This window comes from Meriones unguiculatus, chromosome 17, assembly GCF_030254825.1.
Source record: "Meriones unguiculatus strain TT.TT164.6M chromosome 17, Bangor_MerUng_6.1, whole genome shotgun sequence".
Taxonomy (NCBI): domain Eukaryota; kingdom Metazoa; phylum Chordata; class Mammalia; order Rodentia; family Muridae; genus Meriones; species Meriones unguiculatus.
Window position 1 is genome coordinate 25350949 of NC_083364.1, and position 23923 is coordinate 25374871.

The 23923-nt window shown below is 53.8% G+C and overlaps 2 protein-coding genes across 12 annotated transcripts; one reads left to right on the top strand and one right to left on the bottom strand.

Annotated features, from left to right (window-relative positions):
- The first annotated feature begins 382 nt into the window (after positions 1-382).
- Fam131a (family with sequence similarity 131 member A) lies at positions 383-9598 on the top strand. 6 transcript variants are annotated; one of them, XM_060370089.1, is made up of 7 exons: positions 384-583; positions 1736-1797; positions 2759-2901; positions 5795-5888; positions 6123-6305; positions 6500-6616; positions 7975-9598. In XM_060370089.1, the coding sequence occupies exons 4-7, from the start codon at positions 5819-5821 to the stop codon at positions 8442-8444; spliced, it is 840 nt and encodes a 279-aa protein (XP_060226072.1). In that variant the 5' UTR covers positions 384-583; positions 1736-1797; positions 2759-2901; positions 5795-5818; the 3' UTR covers positions 8445-9598. The 6 variants fall into 6 exon arrangements, with proteins under 6 accessions (XP_021494237.1, XP_021494239.1, XP_060226072.1 ...); XM_021638562.2 differs by lacking the exon at positions 2759-2901 and having other exon boundaries at positions 383-583; XM_021638560.2 differs by lacking the exons at positions 384-583; positions 1736-1797 and adding an exon at positions 1927-2145.
- On the bottom strand, positions 9520-23700 carry Clcn2 (chloride voltage-gated channel 2). Of its 6 annotated transcripts, none has more exons than XM_060370085.1 (24): positions 22991-23700; positions 20660-20816; positions 20377-20508; positions 19929-20057; positions 19712-19845; positions 19533-19610; positions 19372-19450; positions 18803-18928; positions 18632-18716; positions 18458-18559; positions 17387-17471; positions 17062-17217; positions 16678-16747; positions 16353-16463; positions 15857-16070; positions 15408-15541; positions 15003-15175; positions 14785-14899; positions 14592-14665; positions 14324-14383; positions 14169-14207; positions 13901-14005; positions 10141-10294; positions 9520-10017 (listed from the first exon to the last, which is right to left on the bottom strand). In XM_060370085.1, the coding sequence occupies exons 1-24, from the start codon at positions 23063-23065 to the stop codon at positions 9923-9925; spliced, it is 2682 nt and encodes an 893-aa protein (XP_060226068.1). In that variant the 5' UTR covers positions 23066-23700; the 3' UTR covers positions 9520-9922. The 6 variants fall into 6 exon arrangements, 5 of the variants coding, with proteins under 5 accessions (XP_060226068.1, XP_021494232.1, XP_060226069.1 ...); XM_021638557.2 differs by having other exon boundaries at positions 10141-10227; positions 22991-23438; XM_060370088.1 differs by having other exon boundaries at positions 9880-10017; positions 10141-10250.
- Between the last annotated feature and the right edge of the window lie 223 nt (positions 23701-23923).

Sequence of the window (23923 nt, forward strand, 5' to 3'; positions counted from 1 at the left end):
ATAGGTGGGCATCCTAGCAGATTTGGTACTGTTTCATTTATAAGTGCTGCTTTTCCTATAAGTAATTTTTGGGAACCTGGGGAGTTGATCTGGAGGGTTGGGCTCTCCGGATTGGCTTAGCATGAAGAAAGATTAGTGCTGTAGGATACTTGAGACTTTTGCTCCTACCGTATTGACCTAGGCCCAGGGTTTGAGACCCTTAGAGCTGTAGAAGCCGTAGAGGGGGTGTCATGTAAAACGGCTGCCTGGCCTACCGGCTTCCTCAGTATGGCTCCGCAGTTGGACGGGAGATGTAGGCTGTTTGGAGACCAAGGCTGTCACTGAGTGGTTGTGACGTAGGCTTGCCCCGCCTGCTCTGGGTGGGCACGGTCCCGCGCTTACGTCACCGGCCCTGTTCCCCTCTCCCGGGAGCGGTAGCAGACGCGCTGCTCCCACCCCCTCCCCTTCTCACGGGCTGTCCCCTCCCCGGTGGTGACCGCGGCCCGACCCTCTGCAAGGCGATGGCCCGGGTCCCGAGCGCGGGCTAGCGTGCCTTGGTGCCCTGCCATGGGCTGTACTGGCTCTCGGCGCCCAGCCGATCAGGGTAAGAGGCGAGGCCGGAACATGGATAGGGAGTCGGGCTACGCTGCTGCCCGGTGGGGCCGTAGGTGGTAGGGGCGCTGAGGAGGGGGCTGGTTAAGGAGAGGGAGGAGCCAGCGTCAGGGAGGCGGGTCGGGCCAGATGAGCAAACCGCGAGGGGGCTAACCGACTTTGGCTTGTTCCTGTGGCCTGCCTGCCATTGGGATTTTCCGTGGTGTGCTCAGCTTCCGCCTGTATTCCTGCTGCTGAGGGTGGCTGTAGGAGCACAGCCTGGGAGCCGCGGGCTAAACGGCGGCCCCCACCTTCCTGGCTCCTGGCAACTAGCCTTTTGTGTCTACATACTTCTCTGCCTACACGTACCTCTCACCTCGCTGTCTTAGTGGCTCCGCTGTGAACCTGCCTCTCCCAGCTGGGCGCCGTCATCCTCAGGAGTCAGCCTGCAAATGCTGGCCAAGTACCCTACCACGGAGTTTTTGCCTAATACTTGCTCCAAGCTTCAGAACCAGCTAGTTGACTAAAGGGGCTGAAGCCCCAGGTTGAGGAGCATCTGTGAGCAAACTGATAAATCTCTCACGGATCATTTTGTTCCTAATAACCCCCTCCCCAACAAACAAACAAACAAAAATACCCAAACAAACAAAACCAAATTACCCTTACTCTGAGGAGAAAATGCCCAGAGACAGGACATCAGATCTGAAAGCAGCTGACCCCTGCTCCGGACTTGGGTTTCCATATAAACACGTGGATGGAGGTGGGGGTGGGAGGCGCTTTAGCTCTAAGCATCTGAGGTCAGCCAGCCTACTTTCCATGTCAAGGAACAGGTTTGGAATGAGTCCTGGGCTTTCCAAGCAGGTGGTCAGTAACATAAAGCATTAAGAATGGTTGGAATTGGAGGTATTTTACAACTAAACTCTGCCTGAGACTGTGCTGCCCTTGATGAATTCTGGGATTTGTAGTCCCAAAAATAAGCTCGTGGGTTATGAATTTGAGAAGCGGCAGGATGCTCTGGTTCTCCTGGTGTGCTTGGAGTTGAGAAAGTCATCCCCTCCTGTAGTCAGGGAAGAGTTTGACCTCAGGTCTGGCCTCTAGAGCCTTGATTAGGCACCAGCTTAGGGGTCAGGGATAGCCAGTAACCTGTCTTCTTCCTGGTTGGCAGCATTTCTGGAGACCACCAGCTGGCTGAGGCTCAGGGACAGAGACGGCTGCTCCAGCTAAAAGGTTAGTTGCCATGTACATGGCCAGTTAGCACTGCATAAGCTAAGGATGAGCCGCGGCTCCACAAGCCGGAGAACTTGGCAAGGCCCCTGGCCCTCCCACTTCCTCAAAGCTATGAGACAGGAGTGTTCTCCTTATGTGACTAGCCCAAGTTCCAAGTGGGGAGGGGACTGGCTCAGCATCCGGAGCCAAAACAAGAATAGAACTGGGAGCTGAGCCTGAAGCAGTTCGGGCTTTGGGTTCTCTGCATCAACACAGTCAGCATGCCTATGATTTCTGTGCTGGGCAAAATGTTTCTGTGGCAGCGTGAAGGGCCTGGAGGACGATGGACTTGTCAGACAGGTCGCAGAGGTGAGACCAGAGACCATGGATGCGATCTGGGAGGTGATGGGAATCTGAGGAGGAACGCCAGATATCGAGAGAAAATCATGCTGGCTTAGATCTCAAGAAATGGACTGAAGTAGGGAGACTCAGGTTGGGGCCTTTACAAAATGGCTTACAAGGGTGAAAACTTAGAAAAATCATGGCTTTGTTGGAAAAGAACAGAGTGATAAGTTGAGATTGGTAAGAGGAAAGAACCAAGGGAGTAGGAGGGGAAAAGGAAGTGGGAGAGGGAGATAGTGTTGGTGGGAAGATTTCGTGTACTTTCTTCAAGGGTTGAGAAACTGGGAGAAGATTCCGAATTTACCGAGGTCTGGGTTTCGCCTTAAGTTTTGATGACAAAATATTTTGTAGAGGAAGGTGTCCTTTCGGCTGCCACACACACACACACACACACAAAAGGGCCCACAAAACGTCAGAGCTGCGGGGTAGAGGGTCTTGGGGCACAGGAGAGTACGGGGTGGTCTCAGGTTGTCTGAGAGATGGGGGAGGGGTGATAAAAAATGACAGGGCAACACGACGAAAATGGCAGTCTTGGTAGAAGTGAGGATCCAGATGAACACCTTTCCCTCCGACTGCTCAGTGGCTTCAGACCCTGCCTGGGCTGTGGAGTGGATCGAACTCCCACGAGGTATCTCTCTGTCCTCCTTGGGATCTGCTCGGACTCTCCGAGGCTGGAGCCGGTCCCCGCGTTCTTCTTCCGTGGACAGCCAGGACTTGTCAGAGGTGCTGGGCCTTTTCTGTGCATGTTTTTCCCCCCTTTGGAGAGGGGGGTGGTGTTCACATTTAGGGTTCGTGTGACCCCTCCCCGTTCCTGCCTCACCATCCTGCTTCGGGCCCTCTTTTTCCTGCAAGCGGAGGCGCTATCCGGCAGGCCGCCCCCGCGCCGGTCTGCTCCGCTCGGCGTGATGCCAGCAGCCTGGCTTGCTAGCGCCTTCGGTGCTGACGTCAGCGCATCCCAGGCCGTATCCCGGGAGACCCTGTTGCATGGTGATGGGTTGCCAGGGAGATATACACCTTTTCTCTGGGCCGGGGCCGCAGCTGCGCGGAGTGTCACCCCGGCATGGATGGCAGCGGCTCAGGGAAGCGAGGGGAGGGAGAGAGAGCTAGCCAGGAAACACCCGGCAGGTTCTCCTTCCCACAGGCCTGGCCAGAGGCTGTCGGCGCCAATCTGGAGGCCCTCTCAGCCAGGTACTGAAGGAGAGGGACTGAGGATGGGCCTGAGGTCAAGGGGCAGGTGGAGGCCACTTGTGCCAGGTGGAGCCAACCATGATGGAGGAGAATTAGGTAATGTACAGTGGGTATGTGCCTCAGTTATGTTCAGCCAAGGAAAACGTTCGCTGGGGCTTATCAAAGGCGTATTAAGCCAGGCACAGGATGGCGTTACGAGCCATAGGGAGTAAACTCTGACCTTGCCATCTTCTGCTCCCTGAGGAGTGACGCAGGACAGTAAGGTGATGCGTGTGCCCTTGTTTGTGAAGGCGGGGGTGTTGCCAAAGGGGGGAAAAAAAAAGAGTAAGCCTAGGGGTTGAAACGTTATTTCTAAGTGACACTTGTGGCCTGACATTACAGGAGCATTTTGTAAGGCCCTCTTTTTGAGCATTTTGATGACCCTCAAAAGCTGGTTCCTTTCGTCGAAGGCAGGCAGGCTGCTTGTTGACAGGGAAGGTGGAGGAGCCCGAAGGTATCGGGCAGAAGGAGGCCCAGGGAGAGGCAGCCACTTTTGTGGAGTCTTTAAGGACCTGAATAACACAGATAGGGAGCCTAGACAAGACGTTTCTTTTTTAAAACAACTTTTAAAAATTTGCATTATCTTTGGCTGTATGCAAGCATCTGCTGTAGGCATGCCCCTGGACCCCAGAGGTGTTCTCCTGGAGTTGGATTAACAGGAGATTGTGAGCCACCTGGGTGCTGGGAACCAAATATGGGTCCTCTGTAAGAGCAGCCAATGCTCTAAGCCATGGAGCCATCTTCCTAAAAAGTTTTTCCCCCTAAAACACATACATGCAAACCAAAAAAAAAAAAGCCCCACATTTTTAGATTTTTTTTTTTCAGTTAGCATACAAAATAATGGTTTTCATTCTGACATTTCATGTACATACATTGTGCAGATTTTGAAATGAAACCATTTTGATTGACTGTGTTCTCGGGAAACTGCACATTTGTACCTTATCTTGTTCACTCAGCCCATACAGTTACGTATTACTGGACACTGTTTTAACACTGGGGCGTAGCAGTGACCGTAATAGACTGGACTCCTCAAAGAGGTGAAGAACAGAGGAAGCCGTACTTACAGCTGGCAAATAGGCTCCGTTAGTGGTGTGTCGATAGAAAACAGTGATTAACTGGAGACTGCAGTGAGAGGAGAGCCCACTATTTGAGTAGCCAGGAAGGCTCCTCTGAGGAGGTGCCACTTCATTTAAAACTAGAAAGATGAGAAAGCCAGCCATGGGAACTGATGGAGCACAAAAGAACAAAAAAAAGATTATACACACAGACTTCTGGGCTCAAATAAGTACAGGAATTTAGGGACCACTGACCTGTGCTAGCCTGGGGATGGGCACCGAGGCCTTAAGGGAAGTGGCAGTAGGAATAGAAAAGACAGGGACAGTGTCAGGAAAGGCTTGGAGATATAATCGTGAAGGAATTTTTTTTTAATTGTTGGAGGTAACAGTTGTTTATTTTGAGGTAGGGTCTTATGTAGCTGAGGCTGGTCTCACCTTGCTAGGATGATCTCAAAACCCTGATCCTCCCCAAGTGCTAGCATTATGTGTAAGATACCACAAGATTTGGTTAATGTGGTGCTAGTGAGCAAACACCGATGCTTCCTGAATAGTGCTTCCTTGGCAAGCGCTGTACCAACTGAGCTACATTCCCCTGGCCCCCTCGCTAGGTTTTTTAAGATCAGACATGTACTGGCAAAGCTTAGTGGGGAGATAGGGACCCTAGTGAAATAGAGAATGGTGATTGATAAACGGGAAGTTGGAAAGCAAAGCCAGATGTGAGGAAGAGAATGTATTGGTTTGACTTTGGTCATGCTGAGTTGTGTGGCTTTGGTAGGCAGCTTAGAAAGAGCTGGCCATGTATCTAAAGACAGACAGAGGAGAGGGGAAAATCTTAAGGAAGTCTCTGCCTTAACTGTCTTCCTTCTCCCTTCCTTCCTTCCCTATCTTTTGTTTCTTTGCTTTTCAAGACACGGTTTTTCTATGTAGCCCTGGCTTTCCTGGATCTATGGACCAGGCTGGCCTCGAACTCAACAGCGCTCAGCATGCCTCTGCCTCCTGAATGCTGAGATTAAAGGCTTGTGCTACCACCACCCGGCCTGTCCTTTCTCCAGATCCTTCACTTCTTCAGCCTTCTCATTCCCTGCTGGGAGCTGGGAAAGTGGAGGCTTAGCTGTAGTTTTCTTCTCTTGGGCCTGAGTCCTCCGGGGCTCCCTAGGAGGACAGTTTGTGGACTTTAGCTTCTCAGCCCTCTCTGCATGCCAGTAGCCACTTGGGCATAGGTGCCACCCTAGCAGTCTCCCAGCTCCTGTTGAGACCTTGGGTTAAGCAGAAGCATGTTGGAAAGAAGGTCATTTCTGTCAGGGGCACTGACCTTCTGATGGTACTAACTCAAGGTGAATGTTGGAGATACAGTCGCGATGCTGCCCAAGTCCCGGAGAGCACTAACCATCCAGGAGATCGCTGCGCTGGCCAGATCTTCCCTGCATGGTAGGTACCTCACTTCTGTTCTTCTGCCCACGTTGTCCTTCCTTCTCCCTTCCCCTCATGTCTTGGACTGATTTCCTGTGGGCATTTTTGGGGAGTTCTTCTGCAAAGCAATCCTAACCCGTCTTCCTCCTCCTCCTCGGGGGACATGAAAAGCCATTCTAACTCTCTTCACCCACTTCCCTACCAGCCATTCCCTAGCCCTTGTTCTCAACTCAACTTCTCTCCCACCTCCAGGTATTTCCCAGGTGGTGAAGGACCACGTGACCAAGCCTACAGCCATGGCCCAGGGCCGTGTGGCTCACCTCATAGAGTGGAAGGGCTGGAGCAAGCCTAGTGACTCACCTGCTGCTCTGGAATCAGCCTTCTCCTCCTATTCAGACCTCAGTGAGGGTGAACAAGAGGCTCGGTTTGCAGCAGGTGGGTTACCGTATGGCTGCTACTTCTGATCTCACTTGATCTGGCATGGGGAGGGGGTAGAGTGGGGCAGTGGAGGACTGGAGTTTTTCTACACTCCTCTGTCTGCTCAGAGACCTCAGGGACATCCTGTGTGCAGAGCGAGCCCTAGTCTTAGCTCAGCTCCTGTGCCAGTGACTGCTGTGTCTCTCTGATAGGCGTGGCCGAGCAGTTTGCTATCGCAGAAGCCAAGCTCCGAGCGTGGTCTTCAGTGGACGGTGATGACTCCACCGACGAGTCCTACGATGAAGATTTCACTGGGGGAACTGACACAGGTGAGGAACATTCCGTACTGCCACTTGGGGTGAGCTTGCCTGGTAGGTGTGGTGACTCACTCTGAGCTCCCAGAGCAATGTAAGCCTTCCAGACAGGAAGAAACAGGCTGCCCTTGACACCCCAAGGGCAAAGATCACCAGCGACACTCAGGTGGCAAACTAGCAGTTGGAAATGGAACAGCTCTTTTCTATAGGTGCTGAGCCTGCTCTGTGTGTAAGGGGGCCTTAGAGTGCTCAGAATAAACAAACCAGCCCAGAAACGTTGCCTCTTCCCTACCCCCTAGTACAGTCTTGTTTCCAGAAAGAGCTATGCTTCCCTTGCCTTTTACCTCTTTGAGGTGGCTTCGGTTGGCTGCGCAGGGCAGATGAGTGGGCAGTACAGTACCCAGCACCTCACAGGCAGCCATCCCAAGCAAACAGGAAGGCGTGCTGGGCCTGGGCTCCACAGGATGCTGGCTCCGGCTCAGCATCTTTGTATTCTGGCCTATGGGTCTTGCTTTGGGCCAGTGCTTGCAGAAAGGGACCCTGGGGGCTGTGCAGCTGTGCTCGGCTCCTCTTTCATCTTTGCTTCCCTGGACTCTGTGGCCAGCTCTCCCCACAGCTTCTGGTGGCTGGCCTCACAGGACCCCTGCCCCCAGTCCCTGACTCTTTGCCTTTGAAGACCTGCTAGTCCCTACTCCTCTAGCTAATTAACAAGGTTTTCAAGGCCAAACCTGCATTTAAAGCAGGCACAGAGCTGCTGCTGTTGTCCAGAGGGGGCTAATTTGAATGCTTTAGACCCAGGTAGAACCCTCAACCACAAATATATACTTTTTCTTTTTTTGCTGTTTTTAAATTTGGTTTTATTTTTGAGGAAGGGTCTCACTATAGCTCAGGTTACTTAGTGTATAGCCCAGGTTGACCTTGACTATTTATTGAAAAGTCTGTTCGTAATCTGTGAGCAAAGTTTAAAAAAAAAAAACAAAAACAAAACAAAAAAAAAAACCATTGCTTTTTCTGGTGGGCACGGGTCCATGGTCCATGATGAGGATGGCCTGATTAGAGAGCAGAGCGAGGACGATTCAGCCTTTTTTGCTTTGGGTAATGAGCAACCTGTATGATCACATGGTGGCCCTGATCTAACACTATAAAATAGATATTAGAATTTCTAATTCGCCATGAAAGGAACCAAGGTATCAAAACTTAAGACTTGCTCAGGTTCCCTAGCTCCTACTGATTATTCTGTTGACTCTTACCCCCATAGCTATGGTAACGGTGGAAGGGAGTGGGTGTCTGTGGTTATGTGGCTTCCCTGTTGGCCTACTGAAATGGGGCCAACAAGGCTGGTATTTTTTCTCCCTCCTTTCTTCCCTTCACAGACATGGCTGGGCCTCTGGGGTCCCACCTCCAGGACCTCTTCACCGGTCGTCGGTTCTCCCGGCCTGTGCGCCAGGGCTCTGTGGAGCCTGAGAGCGACTGTTCACAGACCGTGTCCCCAGATACCCTGTGCTCTAGTCTGTGTAGCCTGGAGGATGGGTTGCTGGGCTCCCCAGCCAGGATGACCTCCCAGATGTTGGGTGAAGAGCTGCTCCTTGCCAGACTGGCCCCCAGCCGGGAAAGTGCCTTCCGCAGCCTGGGTCCATTGGAGGCCCAGGACTCACTTTACAACTCACCGCTCACGGAATCCTGCCTTTCCCCTACCGAGGAGGAGCCTGATTCTTGCAAGGACTGCCAGCTGCTCTGCCCGCTGCCTGTAGGCAGCTGGGAAAGGCAGCAGCAAGTCTCTGATGTGGCCTCTTCTGGGGTCGTATCCTTAGACGAGGATGAGGTGGAGCCTGAGGACCAGTGATCCAGACATGCGCTGTGGCGGCATGTTTCCTCGGGCTGCTGTCTAGGGCAGAGCCTCTGTGGCCAAATGTGGGCTCTGAAGCTTAGACGGCTTCTGGGAGCACTCACTTCTCCATTGTGTGTTTTGCATGAAAGTGTTTGGAGAGGAGGCAGGGGCCAGGCTAAGGGGCGCATGTCCTGCTTCCACTCTTGGGGTTTGCCGGGGCTTGCCCGGGGCCCCTGGGGCATGGCTACAGCTGTGGCAGACAGTGACGTTCATGTTTCTTGAATCCAAAATGCCACATTTCATCCTGGGATGTGAACCCGAGGGGGCTGTTGTAGCTAGGCTGGGAGGGTGGGAATGGAAGAAGCCCGGCCATGCCTCCTCCCCCTCCCCTCATGCCCGGCTCCTCTGCTTTTCCACGTGCAGTGCTTGACTGAACCACCTCCACCTGTGGGGCTGGCTCCTGCCCTCCCGGAGTCTACAAATGGAGCCATCCCCTAAGGGTCCCCTTGCCTACCTGGGCTCTGCTGTGCACCTCTCCATTGTCTCTAAACCTTTTTGTTTTCCCTCAAGACAGGGGGTTTCTGGTCTGTTCTTTGAGCCGATCTTTGGGAGGCACCGGAAATGATGAGTGTGCCCTCCCTCCTTTCCCTGCCCTTCCCTCCCCTCAATCCTGGCCCTCTCCCAGCATCCTGGCAAGGTTGTGTGGGCACATGCAGAGTTCTCAGCGGGGTGCAACTGGAAAAAGGACTGGCTGCGGTTATCGCGGAGGCGGGGGTGTGATGTTCTTTCACAGAGGGCCACAAGGGGGCCACCTGGGTAGCCAGATTTGTGCCAGTGAATGGACAGTCATGAGGGAGTGGCCATCCTTGCGGGGAGGAAAGAGGGTAGTGCTTTTCTTGGCCGGATGGAAGGCTGTACCCAGCGTTAGGGGACCCTGTCCCAGGCAGGGTGTTGCTGACAGGCATTGGAGGCCTCTGGCAGATCTGATATTGCCAGGGCCCTGGGTTGGGTTAGGTGGCTGCAGAATGAATCTGAGACTTGGGCAGGTAAGAGGATCCAAGGTGAAAATATGAGCCAACAGCACAAAGTGTTCGATACATGAGTGGCTAATTAGGTGTTTATTCTAATCATTGTTTTATTAAATTAATATAAAAATCTTTGTAAATTTCTATATACATCTTGTCATTGGAGGTTCCAGTATAAACCCATTTTAGTTCTCCCCTTTTCTCAAAGAGGGGGCAAGGACCACATGACCCCACCTCATTCTGCCAGGGCATTGCTGATCCTCCAGCAGGTAGGTGTTGAGTTGGATTGTGGAGCTGGCAGCCCACAGCTAGTGTGGACTTGGGTTCCTGCTCCTTGCAGGAGGAATGTAGGCCATCCAGTAAGGGGTTCACTGGCACTTGTCATCACTGTCAGAAGGACTGCCCTCCCGAGGGAGGCCATGGCGGGATCTTGGGCCCCAGAGCGCATGCACTTCGGTGGTCTCTGTGTCACTGCTGCTGGTGGCACTGTCCCGGAAACTGGCAAGGGGTGGCCTGACTTTCACACCCTGGGCTGTGACAGAGCCTTCGATGGCCTTCCGGAGCTGGAAAAGTAAGGGTCAGATGTCTGCTCCCTCCTCAGACTCCTCCCCGGCATGTCCCCTGGGGGAGCCCGATAGCTCTGATGCCATTAGGACGAGGAAGCGGCTTTGGCCCTGTCACCTCACCTCCTTTAGGGTGACAATTCCAATGAGTCTGCCAATGCTGGTGACATAAGCATGGTCCACTCCCAGCAGTGAGAAGATGGTGTGGGTCTGCAGGGCAGAGGGAGGAGACACTGGACTTGACATTCCAAGGAGCAGCTCGGAAGCCAAAGGGGCCCTGACAAACCAGGGGTGACAGTGGGAGGGACTGCTGGAGGGAAATATGAGCCACGAGAATGTCCCTGTGTCCCAAAGCTCAGAAAGCAAAGCCTCGAGGCTGCTTGTACTGGTGCTTTCCCAAGCCATCAGATGTGACCACGAGGCTCTGGACGTTATCAGCAGTTTCCATTTGCTGCCGAGAAACCAGCTTGGCATTTCCTGGAATTTGTTATCTATGGCTCTGGGTTTCTTGTGAACCTCTTGGCAAAACAGGTGGATCAAGATGAGTGGCTCTGACAGCTTCTTGAGTACCTAGTGTCTCATGTCCTACGTACTTATACTAAACATGGGAAGGCTGGCGGCATGGCGTAGTTAAGAAGCAAGAGTCTCAAGTGTTGGTGGTTCTGGGGAAGCTCCTACCCCCTGAGCTGTATACAGCTCCAGTAGGTCACTGCATAGACCAGGCTGGCCTTGAACTCATACTGCTACTCCTGCCTCAGCCTCCTAAGTATTGGATTATAGGTGTGTGCCACCACATCCATCTCAGAAATTCAGTCTTTTGGCAGTGGTGGCGGGGTGGTCGGATCTGTTTGAACAGATAGCCTGGACTATAGATCGAGTCCAGGACAGTCAGGGCTATAGAGAGAAACCCTGTCTTGAAAAACCAAAATAAATAAGTAAATAAATACATAATAAAATAAATAAATCAAAACAAAAAAGAGAAATTCAGTCTTTGAAGAAGTCATGTTTCTTCAATACCTACAAACCTGTAGTTTGCAAGCTCTTGTTATATAACTTGAACCCTACATGCTACAAATTAGCCTTATTTTTGTCTTCCCCAGGAGGGGAACATCTTTACTATAAGGTATTATGATCTCCTAGCTTATGGTCACGTAGTCCCTCTCACCTTCTCTGAAGGAACCTATTAAACAGTTCCCCTTCTTGCTCATTCCCAGCCATAGCAACCTAACAGGCGATGTGCTTTTGTAGGCCTGTGAATGCTCATGCCTGGCAGTTGCCAAGCTTACTGCTCTACTTCTGGGACATTGGTGCCATTCTCGCCAGCTCTGCCTCACTATCCTCAACCAGGGCTGAGACAACTGAGTGAGTTTTCTTACTTCCTGCCTCTCATCTCTCCAGCTGGGCTCTGTCCTCTCTCATTCTAACACCCTGCTCAAACCCTGAGTAGCACCTGGACCCCCTAGAATGGTCCATGAGACCCTTTCTCAAGCTAACCCAAACAGGCTTGCCAGCCTGCTAGTCTGCTGTGCCTAGCTCCCAGGCTTTACACATCTTGACTTTTCTACTTTTGAGGCCTCACATATCCCACCCAGGATGGTCTTGAACTTGCTATAGAGTTATGGATGATGTTGACCATGTGATCCTCTACCTCCTAAGTGCTGGCATGCACCACCATATTCGGTTTATGCCATCCCGACTCTACAGATATAGATAGGAAGCCCAGCAAGGCTAAGCAACTTAGTTAATGTATACAGCCAAGCTTCTAAGCAGCAGAGAGAGGATTTGGGTTCGCCCTTCTCACCTTTACCCACTGTAGCTGGTGCTGGCTTGAGGTTCCTAAATAGTCTCATGTATTCTCCCCTCTGAAAGTGCCCCTCCTGAACGTAAATGGGTTACTCCTTTCTTAATAAGTAGATTCTAATTTAGAATCTAATCCCTAGAATTCTAATCTTCTATGTTATCACTCCAGTTCTTTGTACTTTTGTCAGTGTTTCCTCCGAGGCTTCTTCCCTTCCTGTGATAGTTTAAGTTTGTAACAAACACCTACTTTGTTCTTTTTCATTTTAATTTAATTGGACACCAGGGAGCCCATTGGCGGGCCCGAATTTCTTGGGCCTGGGAACAGTGAACTGAACTGACAGGGAAAAGGACAACGTGGCCTTCTGAAAGAATTCTGAGCGCAGCGCCAGGAGATCTGGGTCCTGGGGCTGACTCTGCTGAACTGAGGCAGGCAGATGCCTTTTTTTCTCATTGTGTGACTCAGTTTCCCTGTGTTTTCCAATGGCTAAGACCACAGGCTTTTAGGTTGGACTGTCCCTGGGTCCAGGCCCAGCTCTGCCACTTCCTAGATGGGTGACTCTGGGCAACTTAATCTCTGAATCACCATTTTTTCTTCTATAAAAACTGGAAGGTCACAATACCATTGGCAATCAGCAAGTGTGGTTATGAGAATAACATTACACACATGAAGACCTTCCTAGGGCCTGGCACACACACAGCATGCCAGTGCTCCTATCACCACTATTATGGATGAAGAGAATAAAGGGAATCGCAGCTGGGTATGACGGTACGTGCCCTTAGTCTCCTGAGACTAGGCAGGAAGACTGTTGTGAATTCAAGGCCTGATTGGGCTATGTAATATCCTGTCTTGAAAAAAGGAAAAAGAAAAGATGGCTGATGACTGGGAAAACTTTATAGAGGTCTTGGGAAGAAAGGCTTTAAATATAGTTTGATGTATTGCCTTCTGGCTCATCTCTTTTTCCTTTGCCGAAGTACTGCAGTTCCTTACTCATTTTGATTTGAGTACTTGATCTAAATGCCTCCAAAATCCTTTATTTTTGCTGTTTTGCTTTGCTTTGTTTTTATTTTTTATTTATTTTTATTTTTTGAGACAGGGTTTCTCTGTGTAGCCCTGGCTGTCCTGGAAATTGCTCTGTAGACCAGGCTGGCCTTGAACTTAGGTCTGACCATCTCTGCTGGGATTAAAGCCACCACCTCCTGGCTGTTTTGATTTTCTTTTGTCTCCTATCCATGCCTTCTGCTTGTACATGCTATGTTGACTTTTTAGCCACAGTTTATGTCTAAGCCCAAGATGAAGCCTTGACCACTGACTATTACCAGTCACTCTTGCCTGTACCTACCAATGGAAGTTTACACAGTCTGTTAAAAAATATGATTAAAATATCTCTTAGATTTGGCTGGGCAGCCTACATCGGCTGCCTTTACATGGCAGCTTTCAGGTATCCAGTGGTGCCAGCTACCTGACCCTTGGGAGCCCCTGTCCTCTTCCATGTGTGACCCCATCTACCTCTACCTATCTGTACTTACTGCTCTTCTGTTGCCCCCTCTGCTGCGCTATCTTCTGAGTCTTCTCTACCAGTTTTCCCTTGAGTTGCTTGTAGCTATAGACTCTCTGGGGTCTGACATTCCAAGCCCCCTACTGGTGTCTCTCATCTTTGTTTATCTCTTCACTGCAGTGGCCTCACCCTTCTTAACTGTTTGTTAGCATCTTTATTAGATTTTCTTATCTGGCCTATTTCTCTCCCCCACCCCCTTTTTTTTCATCTTGGGTGTGTATCAGCCTTGTTAGGCTCTGGCAGCCTCCTGCCTAGCTCTGACCCCCCGCCTGGCCTCCTGGCTTCCACCCAGTTCAAGCTGTGTCTTTGTTGCTGCTTTGGTCCAGAATTCCCTGGGGTAAGTTTGAGCAGAGGAAAAATGATGCCTGGCTCCACCACAGAGCAGGGCAAGGCTCCGGAGTCCTGGCTCACAGATGCCATGGCCTAAAACAGAATGTTTTAAAGACAGCAGTGTGTATACTGTCTCCTACTCCTCCTTCTCACATTGGTCTGCTAGGCAGGACTATAAGATCCCTACCCTGTCCTACCTTGTGCAATGAAGTCCGCTCCACTAGCTGGAAGGGGGCAGGATCGATTTTGCAGTCACTGAAGTTGACAGGCTCATCTAGTTGCTGTTCTTCCCACTCTAAGATCTGAGGGTGGGTAGGAGACTGAGGATTAGAGAGAGGGAGCCCAAAGCTCCTCTCTCACCTCCCTGAAGGCTGGTTTGCCTGTCTTCCTCCCTGTGGTCCTTCTCATTGGCCAAGATGATGACACACCCAGGAACCAACAGCCTGGAGTCTAATGGCATCTTACCTCCTCAGGACTCATCTCTCCTTCCAGGTCTGAGTCACTCTAGGAGGAAGGCAGGGAGGGAGGTGGATGTAGCCTGGCTCTGGGCAGTCTGTCCCACCTAGATCCCGGCCCTCCCTGCCTGGTGCTCCTGAGCTGGGGGAGAGGCGCACACGTACCGCCAGGGAGATTCGGACCCGCTTCAGCTTGCGCTTGTCACAGGATTCCGACTTTTCCAACTTTGTCAGAGCCAAAGCAGAGAGGAGTTGAGGTTATAGGGAGAGGGGACGTGAAGGATGGGATGGAGCCCGGGAAGAAGGGCACACTGTAGGGGCAGAGCTGACAGGAGAGCAGGAAGCAGGTAGAGCGGAAGAGTCATTGCAGGGTTAACTGGGAGAGTCAGAAAGGGAGCTGGGCAGGCAGGAGGAGAGGATCCAGGCTACTCACTTCCGAAGTAGCCTCCAGTGGTGGGCTGCCACAGAAGAGGCTTCTGAGGGCAATGCCTGCTGATTCCACGTTGCCTAGATTCCAAACCCCAAGGTACAGAGGGGGTAAGGTGCAGAAGGCGAGGGCCACCTAGGTAGCCTCATCCAGCTGTGGTGGCTCAGGCTTTGTTTGAGGCAGGGCAGAAATGGCTTACCTGTGGTACCTTCCTGGAGGTTTGTGCTGTTGCTCGGCCCTCTCTTTAGAGCAGGCTTCAGGGGCTTGTGAGTCTGCCCGTGTGATCCGGAGAAGCCCGAGTCGTCCGTGTTCACCTGCATAGACAGGAAGGGGTTGGGAGACTGTGGTTCAGGACCTACAAGTCTACAAGCTGACACTCAGAAGGATGTGTGGTTTTGGAAGGTTTTCCCCCCTGACCTGGAAGCGGATGGGTGTCTCAGAGCTAGGGGGGCTCTCCTGATCTGATGGTGGCGACATCTGGGCTTTTCTTAGCTTTTGCATGTGCTGCCGCCTGCGTGCTGGGCTCAGCTGTGCCCCCAGTAGTGCTACCACCTGTGAGCGTTCGATGGAGCCCAGCAGGATCATGGACTCTGGACAGAGCAAGGGAAGAAAGAGACTCAGGAGCTGGGAGCGAGCATCTTGCTTGCAGCCTTCTTCCATATGCAAGCTGGGGCCCTGGGCACAGGCTGCACACCTAAAGAAAAACCCTGCTTGCCAAGTGTTGACCTTAGAACATGAAGACCCATTCTGGGTTCCCTAACCCTTCCTGAGCTGTGCCCCCAAGAGATGCCCGTAACGCCTGGGACCCCATCTTGGCCTCACCGGGGGACTCCACCAGGGCCAGCATACGGCCCTTGGTTCTGTGCAGTGCCAGCCGCAGGTCCCGGAAGGTGCAGCTGAGGGCTACGTGGGGGACATCTCGTACCATGATGTCCTCTACTCGTACCCGGTACTGCCTGGAGATAGCATAGGGCATTCAGAGTGTGCTCAGCATGGAAGTCTGGCCCAGAGAACCACCAACCCAGGTCACGAGGAAGGCTGGAGAACCATAGGGGACAGGAGTAGAGGACCTAGGGACAGTTAGTTCTCCATTCTCTTCTTGGGTCAGGAGAGGCCAGCTACAGATTCCCCCAGAGCGAGGGAAGCTATGACCCAGAGCAAAACAGCTAGGATCTCAACCTGACTGGCCTGGGACCTTGCTGGAGGTGGGCTGAAGGGTCCTGGCAGGCCTAGCCCTCACTCCCACCCTCTTTGCACTGGGCCCTTCATACTGGTGGCGGCCCCAGCCCAGCTCGGGCAGGTAGGGCAGTTTCTTGATGCGGATGATGCTGTCGTAGAGGGAGGGCTGCAGGCTCTGGGCGACGGCATTAGCCAGGATGACGGCAATCATGACGGGCAGAATGTGGGCGATCTGGCCCGTGAGCTCGAAGACAATCACGGCTGTGGACACTGTGTGTGTCACCGCTCCTGCAAGCGCAGCTGCCCCTGGGAACAGCCATGCTCAGCCTCCTCAGTGCTCAGGTCCCTAGGAGACTCTCCCTCCCCTAGGGCAAAGGTCTCTGAGCGTCCCCTCAGGGTGGTCCCATGCAGTGCTCCGGTCCACGGCATGGCCAGCAGAGGGCACCAGACCCTCAGAGTCTGGCTGGGCTAGGGGTCTCCTAAGGCAGATGCAGACTGGGGACACTGTAAATACGTGCCTAGCTAGCACTGTGCAATACCCTGGGTTTGATCCCCAGCACCACAAAGCAAACAGAACTGGCTGCTCACCGACCACGGCATAGCCTCCAGGTACAATCCGGTAGGTACTGCTATCCGTGTGAATCCCATCTGGGAACCAGGCAGCCATGCTTTCACCCACCAGCCGCCCAAATGCTGCTCCTTCAGGGAGGGTTTTAGGAAGAGAAAGAGGTAGTGGGGGAACACTAGGAAGAGAGAGGGTCAGAGGGTGGGGGAGGGGCCAGTGGGCCATTTAGTACAAGGGCAGCCCTATGGGAGTCAGGGGTTTGGGCTAGAGTAGGACGGAGAAGGGATCTATAAGCATAGCCAAAGATGTGAAGGGTGCAATCTGGGAGGCAGGCAGCTGCAGACTCACCGATGACGAAGACAGGCATGAAGGCCCCACAGGGCACTGGGATGGTGGTAGCCAGTGCCGACATCCAGAACTGTAGGCAAGATGGTTTTGAAACAGGGGCCTCAGGGAAGCAGGCCTTGCTCATGTACCAGGCACAATCTTCCCAGCTAGCCCAGAATCCCCAGCGGTGGAGGGAAAAAGGACTCTAGAAATGGTTGGCTCGGGTTCAAATCGCACCTAACCGATTAGGTTGTCTCTGTCTTTTGACCCAGCGCCTTTGAAACAGGGATAAGAGTCCATTTCTCACAATATTTTGAATTCATGTTAAGTGCTTGGGATCGGGCCTGCTCTTAGAGGCCCGGGTAGACATTAGCGGTACACAGCTACGGAAGGAAGGAGTCTCACCTTCATGAGAATGAAGATGACCAGGGTGAGGAAGACATTGGCACGTGGCGGGCTCCAGGCCTGTGAAGTGCTGGGTATTTCTAGATCCTCTACCAGGCCCTGGCGGACCCATGTCCGGTTGTCAAACAGCGTTACTAGGGTCTCTTTCTGTGAAAGCTAGAGTGAACAGTGTCTCAAGCTGGGGCCCAGGACCCCGGGAAGAGGCCTAGAGAAGTCCATGGGAATGAGGGGTCGGTCCCAGTCATGTCGAGGCTGCTGGCTTTGGAGAGGAATATATCTCAGAGGGATGGGGAATGGGGTGTGTCAGACATCTGAGAGGGGCTACCTGTCCAGCCATGAACTGTCCAAAGCCCGGGGGGAAGGTCAGAGTGGAGATGAGCAGAGTCACCAGTGCCGGGAAGAGCAGCCGTCTAGAGACAGAGGTTTCACGCCATCAGACAAAAGTGACATACCTCCCACAGACTGATCAAAGGCCAGGTGCCCTTACTACCTCAGGACTAAGATCAGAGCAGAACTTATATATCAAAGCACAGAGCCCGAGGGTAGGTCCTTTTTGTTGTGTTTGATGCCACAGCTCCAAGGGTGATGATGGACTGGGATAATTATAAGATCTGGGCCTTCCCTGACCCCATAGGGGGTGGCAGCAGCAAACCCATCTCTAGCCCTTTCTTGGACAAGTCTGAGCTGTGAAGCCCTGGCTGAAGGGCAAGTGGTGTGAAGACTTAAGATGTCTCTGCCACTATCTGGCCTTCTGTGGTAACTTGAGTGGCTCATGCCTTTATCCCAGCACTGGGAGGCAGAGGTAGGAGGATCTCTTGAGTTCAGGGTCAGCCTGGGCTACATAGAGAGTTCCAAGCCAGCCAGGGCTACATAGGGTGTGGAAGAGGTCCTAAGGGAGCATCACTCACATCTCAGAGACCTTCCCATTTCCAGTTTGCAGGCTCATAATGGAAAGAGCTATGTTCTGGAGACAAAAATAGCTCACCCATCCACACTGGTATGGGGTAAACTGAGGCACTAGCACTATCTGCTATCTGCACCAGGCCTGAAAACCTTGGTCTTTATCCCAAGTGCCTGGCCATTGACTAAGGTTCAAAAATAACAGTTTCGAGGTGGTCCCATTGCATCAGCACCGACACTGGCCGATTTCCCAAGTTTAGTTGCCTTTTATGTTTTCATTTGAGACACAGCATCACACTGTAGCCACAACTGGCTTAGAACTGGCTACAGTCCTGCTTCAGCCTCTGGACTGCTGAGATTACAGGTGTGTGGCACCACACCTGGCTGAAATGCCTGATGTTGTGCCTCTCTGTCAAATCCTCAATGCCTCCCTCTCTCTGAATGTGGTCCTTATACAACCCAGAATGGCCTGGAAAAGAGGCTGTGGCCAACATACTTCCTCATGAGGAAGCGGTTGATGGTTTTTTGCTTCCGCATCACCTGGACAATCTTCCGGTTCAGGTAGACGAAGAGGGCTCCCCCGAAGCCACTAGCAATACTGGAGAAGAAAGAAGTACCAGGGTGGAGGGGAGGCCTTCTCACAGAAACCTTCTTCCCCTTAACTCCTTACCCAATGACAGCAAAGGCTGGTAGCTCCTGTAGGTCAAAGGGGAAGTCCAGTCGGAACCGGGTCTTGAAGAGGGCTGTAATGGTTTCTGAGGAAAAGGAGAAGCAGGGAAGGCAGGTCTAACTTGTGTCCCACTTATATTACCTTAGGTGCCCCTCCCCTCAACATTCCCACCTTCATCACGGTTCCAGACTGCCAAGACCCGAAAGATGAAGGCACTGAAGGTGGCCGCAAAGAAGCCCCGCCAGTAGTTCCTAACAGCGAAGAAGGTGGAGGTGACCTCAATGCTGAATAGGACCCCTGCAAGGGGCAGAGGACATCGCCCTTGAGGCCAGGGTCTGACCTATGGACTTACTCCCAGGGGAAGAGGGGTTGAGGAGGAGAGGCCAGATGTTGAGCTAGGCTGCACTGACTGGAGACCCATCTACCTCCTATGGGTTGAGGAAGTGGAGGAGGAGGAGGAGGAGGAGGAGGAGGAGGAGGAGGGGGAGGAGGAGAAGGAGGAGAGGCTAGGCTGCCCTGACTGGAGACCCACCTACCTCCTATGGGTTGAGGAGGAGGAGGAGGAGGAGGAGGAGGAGGAGGAGAGGCTAGGCTGCCCTGACTGGAGACCCACCTACCTCCTATGGGTTGAGGAGGAGGAGGAGGAGGAGGAGGAGGAGGAGGAGGAGGAGGAGGAGGTGGAGGAGGAGGAGGAGAGGCCAGATGTAGGGCTAGGCTGTGCTGACTGGAGACCCACCTACCTCCTATAGGCGCTGCAAAGCAGCAGCCCACTCCTACTGCACATGCAGCGGCTAGCATCTCTGTGTTCCGGGACTCGTTCTGGCAAGGGTGGGGGCACAGTGTCAGCTTGGACTCAGCAGCCCACCGTCTCCTCCCCCAGGTCTCGGGGTTCTCCTCTTACCTCGTAGATACCCCCAAAGAGGGACAGGAACTTGCTGAGAAGGGCGGCGCACATGCTGGCAATGTGCACAAAGGGTCCCTGGAGGTAGGGGGCGGTAGTGAGTGGGGGCGGGACCTTCCGGGCGTCGGCTGGCCTTCTCTTCAACGGGAGGGATCTTTCATTCCCCAACCTGCAATTACCTCTTTGCCAAGGGGCATCCCACTGCCCAAGGCACAGGTTAGCCCAATGACCTTAGCTACAAAGGTCTTGAGGGTGAGGTATTCTTTCAGCACCACTCCCCGGAGGATGGTTTTCATCTCAGGGATGCCAGATCCTGTGGAGAGGTACATGCCCAGGACAGTTGTCTGATGGACCCCACTCAGAAGCTTGAGCCTCCCTCAGCTCCTCCTATCCTACCGACAGCCTGTGGAGCCAGGATCTGGGTGAATCCAGCAGAGAAAGTGATGAGGACCACAGGATAGGTAACCCAAGCCAAGTACTGGAGTAAGATGTTGGTGTTTAAGCCCCGGGACATCCACTGTTGAGCTGTGAGTAGAAGACATGCTTGTTGAACTTCCAGTGCACATGCCCACACCTCGCCACCGCTGGGACACAATGATATGACAAGTGCACAGAGCTGGGGCAGAGGGAAGGGCAGGCCCTAGAAAGCATTCACTGGGACAAGGCCCATCACAGATAAGACAGTTGTGGAGGGATGGTAGGAAGGTGTGGCTTGTGCAAGTGGCAGTCATTAGGCCTGGAAATGGGCACTCATACTGGCCAGAGAAAGTGGCCAGTAGCCAAATTACCTAAACAACTGTGGCATGCAGGAAGCAGGTCGGCCCTCCCCAGCCTTTGCCCTCACCCTGTAGACAGACAGCAATGGCATAGTCCATGGCCCAACTGACCAATGCCATGAGGAGCCCCAAAAGGACCAGGAAGATCCAGTCTTCACCAACCCTGGACACTAGGAACTTATGGCAGCGTACAGAACAAACTGAAAACAAGGAAGGGAAGAACCATAGAGAAGCCGGTACCAAAGTGTTCCTACCCTGTTCTCTGCTTCTCCCCATTCCCCATGGGCAGCTCTAATGGTCTGTCTCCCTCAATATAGAACAGCCAGGTCCCTGCCCCAATCCAGATCTCACTGCGGCATCTGGCACATCGGCTCTGTCCATATTCCAGGAGTTCTGGGGAAGCACGGGCAGAAGGGGAGCCCTTCCAGGGCTCAGGCCCTCCCAGGCGAATCCGAGCAGCTTCCTCTTTGGCAAAGGCCCCAAGTTCCTGAGTGTACCGGCCATACATCTGGAGCAATGGACAAACTGTGGCATTAGTGTGTGTGGCTGAGGTGGGGATACAGGGAGGGTTACTGGGTCTTGACCCCCCCACCTCACTCAGCTCCCACACTGTATACCCCATCATGAATCCAGTTTATACTCAGGCTCAGAGTGTGGGAACAATGCACATTGCAGACTGCGGGGGCTGTCCTGGCCAGAATGATGGGGACAGACAAGGTACAGGGACACAGTTCTGGGGGTGGCAGAATAATCAGTCCTCTTCTAGCAAGCCAGGGGTAAGGGCACTGGGGAGGAGAAGGAGGGAAGGGTCCAGAGGATGGAAAAACCTAAGGCAATCTGAAGTGGGAGGAGGGAAGGTCAGAGAATAAGGGATGGTCAAGGGCATATGAGCAACAATAAGAGCCTGGTGGAGCTGAGGGCAGCTGAGCGGGGCCTAGGAGGTCCCAGTCCCAATCCTTATCACGTTCCTGCTGGGCCTTTGGCCTGTGACCAACTCTGCTGCACCCTTCCCACCCACCCTAATCCCCTTGTCCTCATTCTCCTCTCCCAAACCCCCATTGGCCTGTCAGCCCAGCTGAAAGTGGAAAGCCTCTTTGGGTGGGTAGGCAGTGTTGGGTGGCCTCAGTACTGCTCTGGAACTCCACTTGGGGCCAGTGACAGGTCCGAGGGGACAGCAGAGGCTGGAGATGGCAAGGCTGTGCCCGTTGGATACCAGGCGGATGGGAAGGGAGAGAGTTCTGGCTGGACCTGCCAAGCTGGGCGTGTGTTGGGGGGTGGGGAGGAGTAGATTCTGGCTGCCACCCGCAGAGCTTCAGGACACAAAGGGCTCCTGTTGGGGTTGGGGTTGGTGGCAGTGGTGGGGAAGATAAAGATACAGAAGGGAGAGGAACTGCAGAGGAAAGAGAGAGGAAGAGGAATGTCAAGGAAAGAGTACTGAGAGCAGGGAGGAGGAAGAGAGCGGAGTACAGAAACACAGTATGTGGGAGGAGGTGAGGGCAAGACAAAAGGGTAGGAGGGGAAGTGGGAGAGGCCAGAGCAGGGAGGGCTTGACCCTGAGAACTCATTCCACAGACACAAGGGAGATGGAGCGGCAGCCAGTGTAAAAGAGATGCCATTTCAGAGGTTAGCTGCCTCGCTTCCATGGCCAAATGCCCCTCTCCTTGACCTGTGGATGGCAAAGAGAGCAGCCATCTGCAACAAAAGGGCTTGCCCCCGCTAGCGTCACTCTAGCCTCACACCTACCACCTCTCCCAGTTATCCTGTTTCACTCAGTCTCTGGTAATTGGGCACCTCTCTGACTCAGTTACAGCCCAGGCCCTCTCCTTCAGAGGTTCCTCCCTGCCACCCTCCCGGGCAAATTCCAGCCTAAGCTGATAAAAAGGAGCCATAGGGCCCGTTTCTTTCCTTAGGGCTTGGGCCCCCCACCCTAGTGACAAAGAGGGTGAATGGCTTCTCAACGTTGGTAGCTGCGAGTCATCTCAAAGCTCAGGACCCCTGCTTCTTATGAGGTCAAGGGCCACTCTGTGGGCGTGGGTGTCGTGCTGGGGTACCTGGCTAGATCCAGCTAGAACAAAGGTTCGTCCAATTCTCACACCCATTCCTGCTTCCTGCATCAGCCCTCAGGCTTTAGTCCCCAGGGTGGCAAGCCACCTAAGCCACCTTTCCCCCAAAGGCTCAGCTGAGGAGTTCCTGTCAATGCTGGACTTTGAGCAGTTAAAGGCAGCGGGTGGGTTTGCTTTGATCCCTTGCCTACCTTCTTTAGGCTGAGCTTAGTACTATGCACATAGTAGGGACACAGGAAGGGTGTTGAATGTAGGTAGACATGAGAAAGTTCAGCGGTTTGCATGGTGCTCGGAAAGGGCACTGGGGTGCTGTCACTTGGGCTCTAGTGTTAAGAGAAAAAAAACCCAAAAAACAAAAACGTGTATGCTGAAGGGAGTAAGAGGAAGGACAACCTGGGCCAAGCACCTGGTGTCATTGTCCTCTGCAGGCCACCAGCCTCAGCCAGAAACCAGAAAGCAGCTTTCCAACACCCCGAACCTACAGCTTGTCGGATCCCGAACCTCAGTTTCCAGAGCTGAGGAAGGCTGAGGGCCGGGCTGGGGTAGGCCGCCCGTCCTCACACTTTCTAGGGCAACCTGCAGCAGTGGTTCCGTAGCGCGCCCCTGGGGTTTCACTTACCAGGGTCTGCTCATACTGCAGCGCTCGAGGCTCCATCCCTTCCCCCGCCGCTGCCGCCGCCGCTGTGGCCGCCATCTCGGCGCACTGTCCTCTTGCCTCCCTTTGCTTTTCGGGCTCTGGCCTTGACTCTGCTCCCGGCCCGCTGAGCCCGCGCCCGCACCCGTCCGGTCCCCTCAGCCCGGGCGGCCGAGTGCAGAGTGCGACGGGTCCCCGAGAGCGCGCCGCAGGCTCAGCCTCCCGCTAGCGTCCCCTCCTCGGCGGGCGGGCCGAGGGCGGTACCCTGCTTGCTGCTCCGCCCCGGCCCATCTGCAGGGGCGTCCCGGTCCCGCTGGGGTCTGCATCGGAGCCGCCTCCTGGTCTCCGGAGAGGCGGCAGGGGGCGCTTGCAAGGCGGTCCTGCACCCCTTCGCCGAGGAGGCCCGGCTGTTGACCGAGCCCGGTGAGGGTGCGAGGGCCGGGCGGGGGCGGGTCCGCTGGCACGTGGAGGGGACGGGCTCTCTACCGTGGCTGCAACGTTGTGCGGGAGGGGCTGGAGATGTAGCGACTCTAGGGCTACATCTAGGGCAGGGGGGCTGCTTATTGGGCTCTTTAGGCCAGACCCGACAGGGCTAGCCCCCGCTTCGCTGCTCTCGGGCGGCTCAGAAGGCTCTGGGAGGATCCCTGAGAGCCCGCCCTTCCATCGCCTCCCTTTCTCTTTCCTTTCCCCCGGGTTTCCCGGGAAGGTGCACCTGGAACGGCTAGGCTTGGAGAGAGGGGCGGAGGTGGAGGTGGGAGGGGACGGGAAGGGGTGAGGCCCGGGAGAAGGGAGCTATTGGTGCGGGGGAGGCGGCTTCTAGGAGGCGGGTGTGTGTGTGTCGAGGGAGCAGAGGTCGCTTCTCCCAGGCACCGCTTCAGGGGGAATTTGAGTTGCTGTTGACGTCTGGAGGGAACAGCC

Coding starts and splice junctions, on each gene's coding strand:
- Fam131a (XM_021638560.2), top strand. CDS start 2,058: ATGCCTATGATTTCTGTGCTGGGCAAAATGTTTCTGTGGCAGCGTGAA. Junction 2,146..2,758: donor TTGTCAGACAGGTCGCAGAG/GTGAGACCAGAG, acceptor CCGACTGCTCAG/TGGCTTCAGACCCTGCCTGG. Junction 6,306..6,499: donor AGAGGCTCGGTTTGCAGCAG/GTGGGTTACCGT, acceptor TCTCTCTGATAG/GCGTGGCCGAGCAGTTTGCT.
- Clcn2 (XM_021638557.2), bottom strand. CDS start 23,065: ATGGCGGCCACAGCGGCGGCGGCAGCGGCGGGGGAAGGGATGGAGCCT. Junction 18,929..19,371: donor CTTTGCAGCGCCTATAGGAG/GTAGGTGGGTCT, acceptor TGCCCCTTGCAG/GGGTCCTATTCAGCATTGAG. Junction 16,071..16,352: donor TGGAGGCTATGCCGTGGTCG/GTGAGCAGCCAG, acceptor GGCTGTTCCCAG/GGGCAGCTGCGCTTGCAGGA.